This window comes from Polyodon spathula, chromosome 17, assembly GCF_017654505.1.
Source record: "Polyodon spathula isolate WHYD16114869_AA chromosome 17, ASM1765450v1, whole genome shotgun sequence".
Lineage (NCBI taxonomy): Eukaryota > Metazoa > Chordata > Actinopteri > Acipenseriformes > Polyodontidae > Polyodon > Polyodon spathula.
Window position 1 is genome coordinate 27,809,125 of NC_054550.1, and position 19,619 is coordinate 27,828,743.

A 19,619-nucleotide genomic window follows, 5' to 3' on the forward strand; every position below is an offset into this window, starting at 1 on the left:
ACACTCATTTTGACTTTCATCTCTATGGGGCAAAATATATACACATTTCTACGACAAATGCAATTACTAGCTATATGCTCCACATATATGCTACAATGTGTGACATACAGATGGCCAGATGTAGAGACAGACAGACCCCCTATACAGTATATCCCCAGAATGTGATATTATCTGGGGGGCTAACTCTTTTTAAAAAAAAAAAAAAAAAAAAAAAAAAAATTATATTTTAAACTCTAAACTCTCACGTATTGGTATTTCCAAAACATAATTGTCATATAAAGCTTATTAAGAGCGTCATTTGCTGTATTTGTTCGAGCCGTCTATTGTTTTTTGTTGTAACTGGAAAGCAATTAGTGTGTTATTTATTTTAAATATTGCAAAAATGTAAATATTTAAATTATTCCACTGTAAGAAAAACAAACTCAAGCTTAGTGGCACGTTGTAACAACTTTGGTGTTCGAATACCGTGCAACATTGTGGTGTGTGTGTATATATAATATATATATATATATATATATATATATATATATATATATATATATATATATATATATATATATATATATATAATATATATATACACAAACATATACAGCTCTGGAAAAAATTAAGAAACCACTGCAAAATTATCAGTTTCTCTGGTTTTATTATTTATAGGTATGTGTTTGGGTAAAATGAACATTTTTGTTTTATTCTATAAACTACTGACAACATTTCTCCCAAATTCCAAATAAAAATATTGTCATTTAGAGCATTTATTTGCAGAAAATGACAACTGGTCAAAATAACAAAAAAAAAATGCAGTGTTGTCAGACCTCGAATAATGCAAAGAAAATAAGTTCAGATTCATTTTTAAACAACACAATACTAATGTTTTAACTTAGGAAGAGTTCAGAAATCTATATTTGGTGGAATAACCCTGATTTTCAAGCACAGCTTTCATACGTCTTGGCATGCTCATGACAGGGTCTTCATCTGGTGGTCCTCCACCCATGCCTTGATTGACCTGGCTGTGTGGCATGGAGCATTGTCCTGCTGGAAAAACCAATCCTCAGAGTTGGGGAACATTGTCAGAGCAGAAGGAAGCAAGTTTTCTTCCAGGACAACCTTGGACTTGGCTTGGTTTTTCCAGCAGGACAATGCTCCATGCCACACAGCCAGGTCAATCAAGGTGTGGATGGAGGACCACCAGATCAAGACCCTGTCATGGCCAGCCCAATCTCCAGACCTGAACCCCATTGAATACCTCTGGAATGTGATCAAGGGGAAGATGGATGGTTACAAGCCATCAAACAAAGCCGAGCTGCTTGAATTTTTGCGCCAGGAGTGGCATAAAGTCACCCAACATCAATGTGAAAGACTGGTGGAGAGCATGCCAAGGCGCATGAAAGCTGTGCTTGAAAATCAGGGTTATTCCACCAAATATAGATTTCTGAACTCTTCCTAAGTTAAAACATTAGTATTGTGTTGTTTAAAAATGAATCTGAACTTATTTTCTTTGCATTATTCGAGGTCTGACAACACTGCATCTTTTTTGTTGTTTTGACTAGTTGTCATTTTCTGCAAATAAATGCTCTAAATGACAATATTTTTATTTGGAATTTGGAAGAAATGTTGTCAGTAGTTTATAGAATAAAACAAAAATGTTCATTTTACCCAAACACATACCTATAAATAGTAAAACCAGAGAAACTGATAATTTTGCAGTGGTCTCTTAATTTTTTCCAGAGCTGTATATATAGTTATATTCTGCCATCTAGTGGCATTGGTAGCTATACAGAACAGATCAATCCAATAAAGCCATTGTTTTATGTTTGTATTTGATTTAGCAAAACCATTGAAACCAGCATTGTGTTTCGTAAAGCAAATTGCCTGTTGTTGTGAGCTATAACCAAGCATAAGATCCTAAATATTTTAAGTGTGTATATTTTTTAAAAACTAATTTGATCTCTATCTTTTAGACCATGTTCTAAATTCAGTATTGTGTTAAATATCGGTTAACTCAAATACTAAAAAGCAAGTTGTCTCTCATCCTTTGTTATCCAAGGTAGTAACAGGAGGTATCCATACCAGATTTGTGCTACAGCTTCACAGTGGCGAGAAAGTCTTTATTTGCATGGAACACCCGGTCACTTATCAAACTGACTTTGCAATCTACAGCTTGGTAACGTGGAGAACTACTTGGCCAGTGTTAAGAAACAATTTAAAACAATACAGGGTACAGCAGAAGACATGGTACCCTCGTACATGGACACATTCAAAAGGTATGGCAGGAACTGGCGAGATGAATTTATAAATGTTCAGCATCAGATCACACAGCTGCGAGGCAGGCAGACCGAAGAACGGACAACGGGAGCAACGGCAACAAAACATCTTTTAAACCCCAAAGTCTCAAGAGGGACCCAAATCTTTTGTGAAAAGCTGAAAGTTTAAGAGATATTTTTTAAACTATTTATTTTCAAAATGATATATAGAGACGGTGTAGTTCAGGGAGAAGGAACAAGCGATCAGAATGGCGACTTTTGAATTTATTTGAATACTTACTTTGCTTTTTATCACTACTTTAATTAATCACTGATGTCCGATTCAGATTTGTTCACTTCGGTTTCCCCAAAAGTTCAAAATTTACATAAATATGGTTATACATAAATAATAGGTTAATCCACTGTAAAACAAAATGCTTGAGATGTAAACATCTTTTACAACAGATTTTAAAAACAACTGTTTTTATTTATTTATTTATTTATTTATTTATTTATTTATTTATTATTTATGTTGATGAGTTTAAAACAATATACAATAGATTTTCTTTTCAGTGTATTGTTAGTTTCTTAAAATTAGGCTTTGTCTGCCTTCATGCAATCTAACTTTCATGTATTTCCTAACTGTCTAGGCCAGTGGTCCTCAAAGTGGTGCCCACAAAAACACATCAGCATTCAGGCTGACAGTGCTGCTGGCTTATGCTGTGCTTGTACATTTATTTTATTTTTTTCCCCAAAGGGCTTCTGCGTTACGATCAACCAATTGAATATCTGCATTGTCACTGCGGTAGCCCAATCATAAGTTAGCTGGGTGGGACATAAACTGTGTCTGTTTCAGTTACAGGTACTGACAGTAAGTTTAACCAATAGGAGAGTCAAATATTTGCCAAGTTTTACGCAGCTGTCCAGTCATAAGCAAGCAGAGGTCGTTCACGGTATTCTGCATGAAATTGAAGGTGAGTCAGTAGCCATTTGTGAGCAGAGGTGGGTGTTGATGTGCTGGGTAAACACTGAATTTCGTCGATTGTTATTGCGAAAAATAATACATTTCAGTATGTATAATTTTTTATTTCACCAGACAAGGGAAACACTGTAGTATATTTAGTTACGAATCCACTTTCTCTAAATAATTGTACTGGAGATGAGCGATCTTTAAAAACAGTAGTGTTGACAAATTTGTCAAATTGAAACAAAGCCAGACGCTATCTATCCTCTTTTATTTTAGTTTATTCATGGTTATCTGTGTAAACATGCTATTTAAAAAATGTTTGCATTGCATATGTTATGTAAATCTTTAAAGAATAAGCGCAGCACGCACAATTACTGCTGAGACTTGACTTTATCAGTGAGCCAAGAATAACTCCAGCTAAAACTCTTAATATATAATGTATATATAATTACACACACACACACTGTGTATGTTTCGAGAAGGCAGTGTTTAAGATAAGAACCTATGAAATAGTCAGCGTGCCCGCAAACCGCCAAGTAACATAAATTTATGCCAGTGCCCAGATTACTTTGAGGACCACTGGTCTAGGCCTATATTATAAGCTAACATCATTCTGAATAATGTATTCAAGAACGCCATATAACTGTACTAATATTACAAAGTTGTTGCTCAGCACATCATCTTTTTTAAGTTTTATCACCTTTCTTTTCTAAAGGCACTGTATTTTTTAAAGCACAACATGAAGTTTATTAACTCTGCTGACAAAACCAAGGTGTTACAAGAGTTGTTGAAATGAGTTCAGGATAGCTTTTCCTAACCTTCTGGCAGATGTATGCCCCTGGTGCACAGCTAGACGTGTGAACTGCCGTACAGATAGGGCTTGTGCCTTGCCCTAATGGAGAAGGGTGACATTCTGTCGTAGTTGGAGTGAGGTGTTTGTGATTTTAAAATGATGATAGCTGAAGGTGATTATTGCATGTGAGTTTAGTTTAGTGAGTGTTATTGCGGGGTACCTTTTGCACATCTGTAGCATTTCTTCCTAATGAGGGGCATGGACACCGTTCAGCTGGTTACGCAGACAAAATTAATCTGCTGTAACAGCAAACGTATTAAACATGTTTTTCAGTTTCAGCAAATGCAGGTAATGCCAAATCCATACACGGGTCATATCTTCTTATGACTATAAACGGTAATGCATTGCAGAGAGACAACTTGCTTTTTAGTATTGACACTCAACAACATGCATCATTTGCATTCAGTATTGGCCTGCTTTTGACAGTGTATTGAATGGGGAATATTGAACCTTCAGTCTGGTTAACACATTTCACTTGTACAAAAAGGAGCCTGTTGAACTAGCCATATTTGTGGCAGAGATGCAAAAAACGATTATATTTATCATTGATAGACAGTCAACAATTTCAGATTAAGGAGTCAGCAGGCTAAATTTGTAGCTAAAGTACTGTCAGCAAATATTCATAACATTTTATCAAGGCCTACAATAGGTTAGTATTTGGCTTGTCACTGTATGGGTAAAAACAATTGCTTTCAGTTAAAAGGCAATACTACTAATTAAACAATGATAAGGTGAAATGGAAAGTTTGGGATTTCAAGGAAAGATTGGTCATAGGATTCAAATAACTATTATTGTAATATAACTGAAGATACAATGATACAATGTTGAGCCTATCTTTATATTTTTAATAATTAACAAATTATGTAATAAGGTTATTAATAACACTGTATAAACTATTTATTACAAAAAAAAACAACTGTTACAAGGGGGAAAAAATCAGTAGGCTTGCAATTATCACCTTTTAATGTTAAGTAGAGAGAGATGTGAAACTTTCTAAATGTGTCAATACAAATTAAGTTATTTCCATCAGCTAGCAGATACACTGTGAACATCAGCCTGCTGACATATATTTTGTTGCAGTTGAATATCCTGCAGCAAAGGCACATAGGGGTATCTCGCATACCTTCTGAACATCATTAGGTTTCTTCTTGCATAGATGTAGGTTTGTGTGTAGGCTGTGCTATTCATCTCCCAGCAGCTTTATTGACAACATTAACAGGTGCCATACAGAAGTAGCAATGATACAGTATGTTAAAACATACCATATAGATAATTGATTTATGACAAAATGACATGTTCACCCATAAATTAAAAATAAAACTAAAATAGAAAGTTATGTTCTCCAGTCAATAATAGTCTATTTTTCTGGTAGTTTCTCCTTTTTCGTTTAGTTGTATCGCTGCCATTTTGAGATCGTTGCTATACTCTTTAGTTTTAACCATTTTTGTTGCTTTTTTTAATCACAAATTTTCAATTTATTTAATGAATGAATGATGATGATATCGATTGCAATTGCAGATGATTTATGACTGTGAAGGGCGCTCAGGGCCTGAGTGAAATATAAATTTGGCTGGAAGTCTCGTCCGCGGGTGCCCGACAGCTACCTGCGCTGGCTGGAAATACATAAACAGATACATGCATACCAGTGCCACAGATAGGACATGGCTACTAGCCACCTCCCTCCGGGACGAGGCATGCTGCAAAGTGGTGGCTGGGGAGGATGGAGGCCGAAACAAAAAGAAGCAACAAGAATGAATAGTGCACAGAGCTTTTATGCGCTTGCTGTTGACGTATTGGTTATGGGCAGATTCTTCTTCCAGAAAAGCAACCAAGTTTACAGTTCTATATTTATCATCAGTTGTTGGTTTTCAATAATGATAATTGTCAAAAATTCTCAATAATTAGCAACGAATGGGTTTCATATGAAATATGATGATTGCCCAAATACTTTTGTCAAAGTATAAAATTAGTTTGTGCATGCTATTTTTCATTTTATGCATGTTATGTACTAATTTGTGTTTTTATTCTGAAGCTGAATCTCTGCTTTCATTTATATCTTTCAATAGAACAATTAGAAATAATAGAAATCACTTTCTTTGTGGTTTGTCTAATTTTTAACTGCCCAAATACTTTTGTATGTGACTGTATCTGTGTGAAAAAATGAGACAAACCAGAGAGAGAGAGAGAGAGATATGGCCCAAAGATTTGCACCACCTAGAATTTTAGAATTATTTAGATCTTTTATTTAACATTGTATAACCAAAGAAACTACAAAATGATATCGCTAAAGTATACCGGCACACATAATAGTTGTACAGTATTTCATGTTAGATTTTGAAATGTCACATTTTTTTTATTTTTTGTCAGTTTTTCATTAAGTACAGTATATGGAAAACTACAAAGTGGTATGTAATTCAATATGTCAACTTATTCAGCAGGTTATATATATCACTAAAAATTTGTGCCATGCACACTCAGACCCAGAACTACCTCGTATTTATAATTATACCTGTCATGGAAATATATTGCATCATTCCTTGGACCACATGCTCTTAAGGTAATTCTTTTGCCACTCTGATGTGCACAGCAGCACAATTAAATTGTACTTAGGTGCAATACCTTCAACCAGAACTAGCTTTGTCAAACGTCCAACTATAATAGGCTGTGGGTGTACTATATTGATATGCACCGCTGTGGTATTTTATAAAATGTAGAGGAAATAAGTTACTGTACAGTCAGCAGGTACAATCATTATTTTAAAATTGATTCATTATGAAATAAAAAATTGCCACCCATGTATAATTTTAGTGTTATTATTTAGTGTTAGCTCTCATATAGCTGCAATAAGAAGCAATATGGAGGAGATGAGTAATTCTTATTTTGAAAGACATGGGCAGTTTAATATACTATCCATATGCATATTTGATATGTATATATCAGTTTGTTTCCATGAGTTATAGTTTCAACTTCATTAAAATAACAACAAATAACACAGGAGTTAAGCTGAGGCACAATCACTATTAAAAGAGATTATTATAAAAGATGCATCAATTAAGCTTCAGTGTATGAATTAAGAAAATGTGCTGCCCACATCTACAAATACCAAATTAATGAAAGTCTTTAAATGTATAAATTTAAACAAAAAAAAATACTTTGTTAGATGTCAAGTTTATTTGCATTCTCTAAAGGAAGTTTTAGTTGAAAGGATGCACATTTATTCTGATAATAACCTGCTTTGTGCTCTGCCAGGTGAAACCAACAGCAATTGTTATGACTTTCATCCCAAAGATCAACAAGCAGATTGATACAGTGCATTCAGTGTTACAACCTATACAGCTATATGTAAACTGGTCCTATAATTTACACCTTAAAATGAAATGATTAGCAGTTTTTGTAACCTTTGGATGTTTCAGGGGGCAGGAGCTAGAGCTCCTCTCTCGTTCTGCTCCCTATCTATCTCCACTATTCACAGTCATAATACTCCCTGTCAATCTTCATTCCCTCTGTATTTAAACCCTGGTTCACACCCTGTTTTCTCATCTCTCTTTTCATTTTCCTCCTTCCTCCCAAGGATGATATCATCCTTGCTTCCTCCCTCACTGTGCTATGGCACCTCTGAAACTGTTCTCCCTCTGGGGGTAAGTGAAGCGCACTTCCTGGAGGACAGCTGTGCAGCCTCACCCAGTCTTCCCCCAGGTAATACGTGCTCTCATTCCGAGCTGGTGGTCTGCTCGCACCGGCCCCTTAAATGTGGGGGGATGACCCCTGGGTACCTTTTCTTTCGTATTTCACAGGCTGTTTTTCCCTTGGGGGCAGTGAAGCTCACCGGAACAGCTCTCCACTAAGTCAAAGGGAGACCCTGGCTTTTCATTCCCTAGTTACAAGCACTCTCGTTTCCTTTCCAAACAAAGAGGCTTTGTCTCTCCACAGCCCTTCCTCCTTTTACGTGAAATTTGCTTTGAATAATAGACGCAAGAAAGGTGAATGTTAAGTTTTATCAAAACGGTCCTGAAATTTAGCAGGTAACTTATTTAAAATCAGGTTTTCTAATAGGGTGCTTGACCCCAGTATTGTGTTATTTTAGGTGCCCCTGATTGTACTTCCTGCCTCATCTCTGAACTGAAGTTGTTGTTATTTTTATTTTTTTTAATGAAATAACACTCGATGCCACGCAGGACTTGTGAGCTTTAAAAAGTCTTGTTTTTTTTTTTTTTTTTTTGATCATTTCATTGTATTTATTAACATTTTCCCTATTACACAGGGAAATGTTGCATAAACCATTCATTTAGTTGTGAAAAAGCTTTAAAGGTCCCTGTTGTAGCATTGTGTTCGGTTGTAATTAGTGTGTGCATTTAAAGCCCTTGGCCTTGCAGCAATAGCTGATTAGTAAAAAGTGAATGCAGAGCTTGCAGGATTTGTATCCAGGACAAAGCTTGACCAACGTAATTAGCTGCATTTGGATAAGTTCTCAATTTGCTATTCAGCAGTCTAAACAGAAAAATCATATACTTCACTAGTCCTGAATAGGTTTGGAAATGAACATTTGGATTATATGAGAACATCTGAAAAGGAAAAAAAGACCAAAGATTTCAGCCCAACTAATAGGTCTTGTCTCTGTCTTTGTTCCTGATTGAAAAATCTCATCTCAGATGTATTTCTAAGGTGCTGTTTTTCAGTTGATTTCATGAGGACAAACCTTTATAGCGCTATCAGTGTGTGGCATTAAAGAAATGTAGCCCTATTATATAGCAGGATATATAAAAATAATAACATGACATATGTAGTTCTAGAGAACAGTCGGTCTGCAATCAAATTACAGTTAGAAAGGGAGTCTATTGTGTAATTTCCCAACCTCATTTTGTAGGCTGGAACTTTACTAAAGGGTGGATGTGATTACAAAGTACAGCTCTGGGATACCCTGTGGCTCAACTGGGTAATTTATGAGAACAAGAGCATGCTGTTTTTCTAAACTTGGACATACCAAGTGACCTACCTTGCTAGCCAACTACCAGCTGCCACAATTCCACAACAGCCAGGCTTCCACTATAGGCTTCCGCTAAAGATTTTTTCAGATCAAGTGATTTTGCAGACCAGCTTGTGGAGTAATGTAAACTATGCACACCAGACTAAAGTTTGATTTCAAAATATATATAATATATATATATATATATATATATAATATATATATATATATATATATATTATATATATATCAACCTCTTGCACACGTCAGGTATTGAAAATACATTCACGTCTTAATTTTACAGTGCTCAAATATAACTGTCCTAAAACAGAGTAGAAACTATGAACATATAATTAAACAATAATAATTATGCAGACACAGCAATACATAAAATGTTTCCTCAAGGCACAAAAATTCAGTAAAGGCCTAGTATTTTTTTCTATTTGGTAGTTTTGGTAATTTGCTGTGAAAATTGCATGTTAGGGTTATGTTATGTTAAATGTTATTTGCAGGTTGTTTTAGAGATCCGTTGTTGAATTTAACACAACACTTTTGCTAAGTAAAGGGATGCCAGTTAAAATATCAGCAGAATTACACACGTTGGATACATGTACTGCATTTTGAGTTCGTTTTCACACGTCACTCATTTACCATATAGGAAATGCTGTATATTTGTTTGCAATGGAACAGATCCTGTCAGCAGCATGCCGAGGGTTCCCTCTAGTATATATACTGCTAAAGAATAATACAAAAAAGTGAAAGTCTTGATTTGCATTGCTGAATTTATCTGTGTATCCCCAGACAGAGTTGGGTAGAATTTTAGGACATAATAACAGCGCTAATTGTAGTTTGGTAGAAGTCGCATTTTTTCAATCCCATTACAAAATGTATTTTAGATGTGCAAAGAGATGCAGATGTTTTATGTGGAATGTCATTTGTCGAGAGAATTGCTAGACGTTGTTACACATAGCCTACATACAAGCGTTATTGACATTCCAATCAAGAGGGACCAGCTGAAAAACAGCAGTTTCCTTGCAAGCAGTCTAAAGGCAACCTAGAATAACACTGCCTTCCAAAAACACAATCTTGACGTTTTATTTATTTATGTGTGTGTTTTACTTCTGAATAGCATTCCAGAATAATGTATGTGCCATATCATTGGAAATACTATGCTACGTTCCCCACTGTTTTTGTCCTACTAGACTGACATCATGTGTGAGTACGTACTACAGAAAACACGTGTTGAATTCTCTATAACAACAATTGACACGTTTCACATAAAATAGCACTGCCAGACAACTCGAGGAGCCAATCACCAGATATCGTCTCAGTGATGCAAACGATCAGCCAATGAAAACACAGAACAAACTGTAACTCCAATCAGAAACTCTGATTCGTATCCACTTCCGCACCTCACCCGGATGTTTGAGTTTGAATTTTGGAAACACGATTTTCATTGGAGCAGCTGAAAGAATGTGTACAAAGAGTCGGATTCGAAGTAGTTGAGGGCTATTTAAATGCAAGAATAGTCGCTGGTAAGTTCTTCTTTATTATTATAGCAAATAGTTTTATTGGCTGTGCTGCCGTACAACGTATATTAGAAGTTTACGTTAGAAATGGATTTGTTTTGGTTTCACTGTCATTATTTTGTCAACATAAACATTTGTTTTGTTTTGTTTTACGGTCCTTTTTTCTCCATCGTATCGCCACTTGTATCTTGACTTGTTTGATGTTGCTTCTATGTCATACAGTGTATGTTTCTGTAGTTTTAAGTTTTTAACAAATGAAATGTTGGTGGTGGGTGGAGGACACAAAAACACACACAAAGTGTCACGAAACTGTAGTGGAACGTAATAGTAATGCAAGGTTGCTCTGAATCCTAAAAATAAATAAATAGATACATATTGCAATCTGAGGCGTAAACTGACTGAACGAAAAAGGGTTATTAACTCATGATTGGAAATACTGATTGACATAATAATATCTTGAGGTCGTTAGTATGTGTGCGTGTCCATGGTTCTGAAATCCTGTACAAATACAAATGACCTGTGTGAGGGTAATTTTATTAGGCAATCTAGTACGAAAATGTCAACTACATAACGTACCACTACCAGTTCTTTTTTTTTTTTTTTTTTTTTTTTTTTTTTTTATAAACAAGTGGCCACACATTATAGAAATAATGCTCTCATTACATCGCAACTTTTACTATGTGTAATAAGACACAGCTGTGCTTTCCCGGTTGAAGAAGTCAGGTTAATATTGGATATTTGCGCATTCACTGCATTCTACGTCAAATAATAATAGTTCACCGCACCTACACACTGTAAGGAGTTATAAGCTAATTTTACATTTAACCTTAAGGAGAGGTCAAAGGTCACGATCAAGGTAATTTTTGAGTAGAGCTATACCATGGGTTAATAAAGCTCGTAGTAAAACCTGAAATGGGTGAAACTTATGCAGTAGAATCTTATTTCCATCCATGAATTCTGACATGCTTGTTATTGCAACCAGAGAAACGCACAGTAATGTATACGGTATGTAGAGCATCCGTTTACCTTGAATTGTTTTTTTGTTTGTGTTTTGTTTTTTAAACAGGTGAACCAATCTCTTATTTAGCATCTACTTTATCTCGCTTGCTTAACAATGAAAAAATACAAACGTGCAGAAGTGGAGAACATTCAGAACCAGCGTGAGTATTATACACTTAACACCACCACACCTATCAGCATAGGCTTGTGAAGAATTGTTTAGGATACTGCCCCTTTTAAAACAACTGAAAAAAGTCTGTCTAAAGATACAGTACATGGCCTACTTGATCATTTTATTTAGACAATAATTGCATACATTTTTGTAAGTGCTCAGTTATTTGTTCATTTTACATCGATAACAAGTGAATAGAAACACATGTTTGAAAATTCTGTATGAGTTTAATTCAGGACTGCCCAGTGTATTTGTTTGTCAAAAGTTGAAACCTGAAGAGGTGATAAAAACTCTATTTTCCCCCCATCTGTCATTCGCTGTTGTGATAAGATGCAGACCTGCTTCTTTTTTTTAATTATTTTATCAGACACATGTTTGGTATAGTTTATGGGGTATCTGCTGTTGACTTTCCATTAATTCTGTCTCGCCTTATGGTCTGGAAGGAATTCAGTTGGAAAGTTGTCATTTGATAGTGTGAAATTGAAAAACGCATTTTCTAAAATAGTTTGTTGTTTCAGCTTGTGTTTTCTGTAAACTGCCTGATGACTGTCCAGAAAAGTATGGGGAGAAGAAGACTTGCACAAAGCACAACATTACACTTCATTATTTCTGCCTTGTAAGTAACAAGCTAATTCTTGGCTCAAAAACAAAATAATGGTGACAACATTTTGCTCTTATCTTTTATAGCAGCAAGTGCTGTTAAACCTCTTTTAAAAGTTGTTTTTTAAAATATGTGGCTTTAGGGGACAGGGAATTCAATGTTAGACTCAATGTAAAGTTAAAAAAAAAACTTTTTGTTTTTTATTTTATCAAAATAGCTTATGTCCAGTGGTGTATATCAACGTGGTGAAGAAAATGAAGGGATCTATGGATTTTTAGTTGAAGACATACAAAAGGAGATCAATAGATCTTCTAAATTGGTGAGTTAATAATGTACATTACTGGTACTACAATATATAGTGCTACATGAAAGACTTGAGGTCAAACAAGGCATTAAAGAGTTGGTAATCCAGGTTTTGCTTGGTCTGTTAATTTTGTTCTTCTCGCCAATTATGGTCTAGGCCACACACACATACATACACAGGCTAACTTCACTATAACAAACCCACATGGGACCTGGAGAAATGTTCGTTATATCAGGGTGTTCACTATAGTAGGGTTTGGCATTTTTCTGTATCAGAATAAAACGGCAAAACAGCAAATTTGAATTGAACATCAATATATAGTACTTTTATGAAGATTCCTTCACATTGATCAACATTTAAATGGTATTTTCACATGTGTGGATAACCACATTGCAAGACAGGGGGACATGGGATTTGGAGTTGAAACGCCGGCACAGGCACGCAGGATTTATTAAACGCAAAACGGAAAGTAAACAAACGGGTCATGTGACGCTGCCAACGATGGTAACGCACAGGGGACACGCATACAGGCAGCAAGTCTCAATCGAGCGCCCGTCTGTAAACAATCTTTTGATCAAACATAACTCCAAAAAGCATACAAAACACCCGTTTCCACATGTAAATTACACCAACACTAAGTTCCCCCTGTGCAGGGCAATCACCCTACTACAGGTATGTTTAAAAGAAAACAGTAAAGAAATGAAAAAGGTAATTACAGTAATTACATGTCCTTTCTCTTGAAAAAAATGTCCAGTGTTGATTGCTCCTCACGGCCATTCCCTGCTTGCAGTTTGAATGAAGATGACTGACAGGCAACGATTGCATTCGTCGTGCATGATTCATACTACAAATAAGTCATCTTTGAATTAGCGTTATCTTTCATTCAGCCATGGTAATTGTTTTCACTGAGAGAATAACACACTTGACACCGGAGAAAGTTCAGTGTCAGTCAGTACTGAGATCGTTATATCCGGGTCGATCATGTACGTGATTGGTCTAATAGGGCTAATTTGCATTGAAAAAATTGGTTCTTGCTGTTGGGATCGTTAAAAACGGGTCTTCGTTATAAGAAGGTTATAGTGAAGTTTTATTTATATATATATATATATATATATATATATATATATATATATATATATATATATATATATATACATACATAATATATATATATATATATATATATATATATATATATATATGTGTGTGTGTGTGTGTGTATATGTATATATCACACATATATACCTTTATGTGTTTATTTCTAGGCTTGCCATTGTTGCAAGAAGAGAGGAGCGTCTGTTGGATGTTCTGTTAAACAGTGTCGAAAGAGCTTCCATTTCCCTTGTGGATTAAAGAAAGAGTGCATTTTCCAGTTTACAGAAATGTTTCCGTAAGTTCAAGGGCATTTAAACGGGGGAGGGGTGTTCCTTAATACCTAGTCATTATAAAGTTAGTATGCCAAAAATATAATTTTACTAAAATGCATGAATTGCTTCATATCTACGTAGGTCATTCTGCTGGATTCACAGGCCTGTTCAGAGCACAGCAGTGTCAAGCAGGTTGAGTGGTCCATACTCCTGTACCATATGCCTGGAATTCATTGAGCCAGCCTTGTCTTACAGTGTTTTGAAATGTCCCTGTTGTAACAGTAGCTGGTTTCATAGGGATTGTGTACAGGTAAATATGTGAAACATGTTTGTCACAAAAATTTCGTTGGAATACTTCCTTTTAAAAACATTTATTAAGAAGAGAAAAAAAAAAACTGGTTGATGTTAGGGTTTAACAACCAATTAAAATCTAGAAAATAAGTTATATTACTCCCAATTGTGTGAACTGTCCCAACAAGTCTCAAGTGTATTAATTTGAAATATATTTACATTTAAACAACCAAATTTATTATATGAGAACAGTATTACCTTGTTGACTATGAGGAACAGGTGAATCATTTTATATTTTGATTTTGTTTTCCTCTCCTTAGCATCAGGCCTATAGTGCTGGAATGTTCTTTTTTAGGTGCACTATATGCAACAACAAAGACAAGTTTCAGCAAGAGATGCTCAGGATGGGTATATACATCCCAGAGAAGTAAGTCATTTGTTATAACAGTTACAGTAGCTCTTTGTGTTTTGCCTTTTTTGAATGATGACTAATGTAAGAGCAAGTGTCGCATGCTTACAATACTTTATTTATTTCATTTACTTATTTCTTGACTCAATCCCATTTAATAAGGAAATGTGCATTTATTGTGCAAGGTACAGTACAGTGTGCAGATTTTTCTTGCATTATCAAATTCTCTGTTTGGGGTACATGATAGGTTTCTGTTTTAAAGCAGCATCTTTATTTCTTTCAGGGATGCCTCCTGGGAGCTAGAAGAAAATGCATATAGTGAGCTCTTGCAATCCTATCAACACTGCGACGTCCATCGCTGTTTTTGCAGAAAAGGAAGAGAATACAGTCAGCCCGAGAGGTATAACATACACTTTAGACTGCTAGGTTTGAAAAGTTCTATGCTTAGGGGTATAACGAGGCACTAATGTCACTATACATTGCATGTCATGATAAATATTACAGTCCTTAATGAGCTGCTCTGTATGAAGTGAAGTTTTGTTAACAAGTAAATCTTAAGTGGGATAAGGGTCGCATGTATTTATACCAACTTTAAATCATTTTTTCATCAATCAAGAAACATTGGGTGGCCTACAGTAGTAGTTATTATGAAAGTGTCTCCTGGGAAGGAAGGAGCTAGAAATATTTAATGAATACTTATTTAGAATGCTTTATTAGAGCTCTTTTGAAGAAGACCCTTATTGTTTAAAGGATTAGTGCTAAAGAATTAAAATAATTTACTGTGTTAAACATAAATGTTGGAAGCAATTTCATCTTTCATATTGTATTGCTCTTAATATTGTATATTGAACAGTATAAAATTCCAATGAAAATTCTAGCTACTGCAGTTGGTTTAAATCAAATATGTTATCTTACAGCAAGTGGGAAATTGTAAGGTGTCAGTACTGTGGCTCTAGAGGAACTCATCGATCCTGCTCTTCTCTAAAAAGGTTGCAAGAAAATTGGGTGTGCTCAGAATGCAGAGCCATCGTTCACAAAACAGGTAATGATGACCCTCCCAGCCTACACTTCTTAGGTTTTGTTTGTGTGATCAGAAAACAGTATTAATATGTTTATTTTCTATTGATTGTTTTGGGAGAACATGTAAAGAGACGGTTCAATAGACAATTTAAGCAGATATTTGGGATTTTACTAGGAATGCTTTACAAGTTAGAGTCTACATTTTCTTTAAACCTTTTTCCTTCCCAGAGACTTTACAAAGGACCAGTGTTGGTTCGTTGGCCTCTTCCCCAATGAAGAATGAAACCGCAAAGCAATTATTAAAACATTCTCCAAAAAGGTCAAGACTGTCAGCCCTTTACCACAGGGATATTCCGAGCAGGTGTGTTAGAACTAAAGCAGTCAACGATGATGGCGATGAATGAGAAGTAGTAGCCTTTATCTTATAGAAATGTTTGCAGTTTTTGCCCGTTTACAATTACAAAACTCTTGAAAGCCTCAGACTGCCTTTTAAAGTAGCTCTGAACAAATGTGTTGCGAATCACATTGTAGTTTTGTGTTTTGATTTCAACATATTTTGTATTAATCAGCAGTTAAATTATAATCCTTAAATATTTCTAAATCAATAAATATATTCAGATGTTCATTGCTCAGAGGCTGTGTGGTCCAGTGCTTAAAGAAACAGGCTTTTAACCAGGAGGTACCCAGTTAAAATCTCAGCTCAGCCACTGACTCACTGTGTGACCCTGAGCAAGTCACTTACCCTCCTTGTGCTCCGTCTTTCGGGTGAGACGTTGTTGTAAGTGACTCTGCAGCTGATGCATAGTTGACACACCATAGTCTTGTATCTTGTAAAGCGCTTTGTGATGGTGGTCCACTGTGAAAGGCGCTATATAAAAATAAAGAATAATTATTATTATTATTATTATTATTATTGTAGTAGTAGTATAGTGTATGTCTAACTTTTTTTTTTTCCACAGGCAATCATTACAGACATTACCAGCTATGGAGATTTTAAAGGAACTAGAAGTGCAGATTAACCCACTTGAATTCACGAGATTTACAATCAACAAAGAAGATGTCTTTAGGGGTGCCTTGTGCGCTTTGAGGCGTAAAGGGTTTGATCCCCACCACCTAATTGCTGTGAAGTTTACAAACACAAGAACCAGTTATGAAGTTGTAGCAAACAATCATGGACACAGAAGGGAATTCCTACGTCTACTGATGCATAAACTCGAAAATTCCTCACTGTTTGAGGGCTCTTGTAGTAAGAACTTAGCACTAGACCCTCAAGGTAACAAACATTCATCTATTCAGTTATCAAAAACAGGTCAGCTGTTTCAGATATACATAAGATGCAGTACTTTTCCACGTGAAGAATTTAATTTAGAAATGACGAGGAATCATTGTCCAAAGAAAATATGCCACTGATTTTCTACTGTGAATCATGGGGAGACTAGGGATGTTAATAGTTTGTATTTTAAATATTTTCCAAGTGTTAAGCATTTTACAATTTTCTTCTCCTGAACTTAAATGACGCAGTGGGTTTAAACATTTAGGCAATGAAATGGAATCTTAACTCAATGACCTTGCTCACTGGCTTTGCATGGAGACATTAGCTGGATGTTAGTATTTGTTTATATGAGATGTTTTGTTGTGATTTAATACATTTAATGTCTTTTAACTTACCCAGCACAAACCTATGTTGCACTTTTACTTTTACTGTTTTGATTTCAGTATTTTCTTTATTTACAGCTTTGAGGGAGGATTTGTACTATGATGTTGGAAGGATGATTGGACTATCCCTTGTACACGGTGGCCCTGCTCCCGGGTTCTTCTCAAAAATGCTCTTTAATTGCGTGCTGTACGGACCAGAAAATATTGTACCCACCCTGGAGGACCTGGCTGATGCATGTGCCATGCAAAAGGTCAAGAAGGTAACAAATCTGAAAGCTGGAAATAAAAACGGGGATGACAGGTCCATGTTTCTGTTCTTTTCTTGGTACAAATGTGGGGATTGGGTGAGACAACCTAAGGAAACTGCCAAATCTTGGAAGAGCCAAGGTAATTTGGTTTAGCATAATACAGTTTATAAGCATTTCTACTGTTATCAAGGTGTTACTTGATTGTGATGTCAAAGATTGGTTTACACATGCAATCAACCATTTGAATCTGCAAATGTTTTAAACCCTTCTGTATAGTGCTTCCAGGCTGAAATTTACCAGGAATCATTTAAGAATCCCATTGCAGAGTACTGTGAGCCTTAACAGTAAGTTACAAGTGATGCATACACTGTTAAATTAAACTGCTATGAAATGGAAGTCTGAAATTATATTCAGCAACAGCGTATTTGGAATAATTTAGCAGTTTTCAATGAAAACATAAGGTCTTACACTGGCAGCAAGTGACTGCATGAACTTGAAAGCTGTTGTAGCGTCACCTCTCGCGGGTGTCACTATATAGTTATTTGGAATAATTGACTAATTCACTAAATCTCTTTTTGTGTCTTCCAGATTGGAGAGGCATTGACTCAGGATGAGCTGCAAACCGCAATTACGGAAGCTTCTGAGTACCTGGCTGTAACCGGATGTTTAAGACCAGACTGGACTTTGTGTGACAAGGAAATATTGATGAAAGACATTCTGAACTTCCATTTGATTACACGAATGCACGTGCCCATTCAAAGGTGTGCAGTCTTTGATACGTTGTGTTGTTAAACGTCATAGAATTATTGAGCACTGTCCATCATGCAGATTGTTTAATGTTGTGCTGTACTTTGTTTTTAGATTCTGTGAAGGGCTAAAAATCCTTGGCCTGTTGGAAAAAATTCAGTTGTTCCCAGAAGCCTTCGCTGAATTGTTTTGCCACAAACCACAAAAACTTACATCAGTTAAACTTGGTGACCTTTTCACAGTCCACTATTCTCTCAATGGGAATAGAAAGCTACATGAGACTAAAGTTATTGGCTTCTGGAGGCAGTACTTAAAGGACTGTGAAGGTAGGCTCCTAATGTGTTTTATAATGTTTATATAGTACACCCTCGCTATACTGAACCTCTTGGGGTCCAAGCCTTTTGTTTGTTATATCGATGGGTTTGTTATAGCGAAATGACAATCCTTAATGAACGACAAACTGTTTGAGTAAATTAATGCAATGAGATTATGAATAAAAGTAGAATTACATGTACCCGTTTGTCTCATGTAAGCAGTATTCTGCCTTTGCTTTATCCTATTTGTTAAAGAATTAAAAAAAAATTACAAATTGAAGCTGAACTTTTATTCAAAAACAATCTGACATGAATCGTTTCAAAGTGCACCAAATCTTAGTCCAACCTGCAAGAATTCTAAACCTGAGCTTTTATTCCAAATCATCCCAAAGTGAAAAGTTCATCAGATCCTCAAGTTTTGTTGTTGTAGTTTTTTCTTGAATCAATTTTGATTTACCTCATGGTTGCTGAACAAGCCATTAAACAGTACTTTTTGACAATCTATATTCACGACAGCTATGCATACGTTACTGCTTTTTTTAAATGATCAATATAGTTTCCAGCTTTGTTGCAACATGAAATGATTTTCATTTTGGATGCTTTATTGATACAATTAATTATTTCCCTGTGTTTTTGTAGATTCTGCATGTCCTGTGTCCCTGGAGACCATTCTTGTATTTGCAACAGCAGCTGATGCAGTTCCTCCCATGGGCTTTGTCCCTGAGCCCTCCATAGAGTTTCTCCATAATCAAGGCCAGCTTCAAGAAATGTTTCCACAAGGGGAGACTTCCTTCAATATCCTGAAACTGCCAATAGTTCAAACTTACGAAGAGTTTAGAAGGAGCATGGACTACGCCATCTGTTACAGTATATAAAATAGTAGAAAATGTATGTTTCTCATTTTTTCAATCAGTCTTTTTTATATAGTGCCTTTCA

The 19,619-nt window shown here is 35.6% G+C and overlaps 1 protein-coding gene across 1 annotated transcript; it reads left to right on the forward strand.

The window, feature by feature from the left end:
* Positions 1-10,479: 10,479 nt before the first annotated feature.
* Positions 10,480-19,619, forward strand: g2e3 (G2/M-phase specific E3 ubiquitin protein ligase). The gene is made up of 15 exons (XM_041276605.1): positions 10,480-10,561; positions 11,622-11,715; positions 12,245-12,342; positions 12,545-12,646; positions 13,897-14,021; positions 14,140-14,308; positions 14,610-14,716; positions 14,982-15,098; positions 15,616-15,740; positions 15,947-16,079; positions 16,678-16,991; positions 17,453-17,634; positions 18,211-18,383; positions 18,484-18,695; positions 19,323-19,619. Exons 2-15 carry the CDS (start codon positions 11,670-11,672, stop codon positions 19,556-19,558), a joined length of 2,139 nt encoding a protein of 712 aa, XP_041132539.1. The 5' UTR covers positions 10,480-10,561; positions 11,622-11,669; the 3' UTR covers positions 19,559-19,619.

Coding starts and splice junctions, on each gene's coding strand:
- g2e3 (XM_041276605.1), top strand. CDS start 11,670: ATGAAAAAATACAAACGTGCAGAAGTGGAGAACATTCAGAACCAGC. Junction 16,992..17,452: donor CTTAGCACTAGACCCTCAAG/GTAACAAACATT, acceptor CTTTATTTACAG/CTTTGAGGGAGGATTTGTAC. Junction 18,696..19,322: donor GTACTTAAAGGACTGTGAAG/GTAGGCTCCTAA, acceptor GTGTTTTTGTAG/ATTCTGCATGTCCTGTGTCC.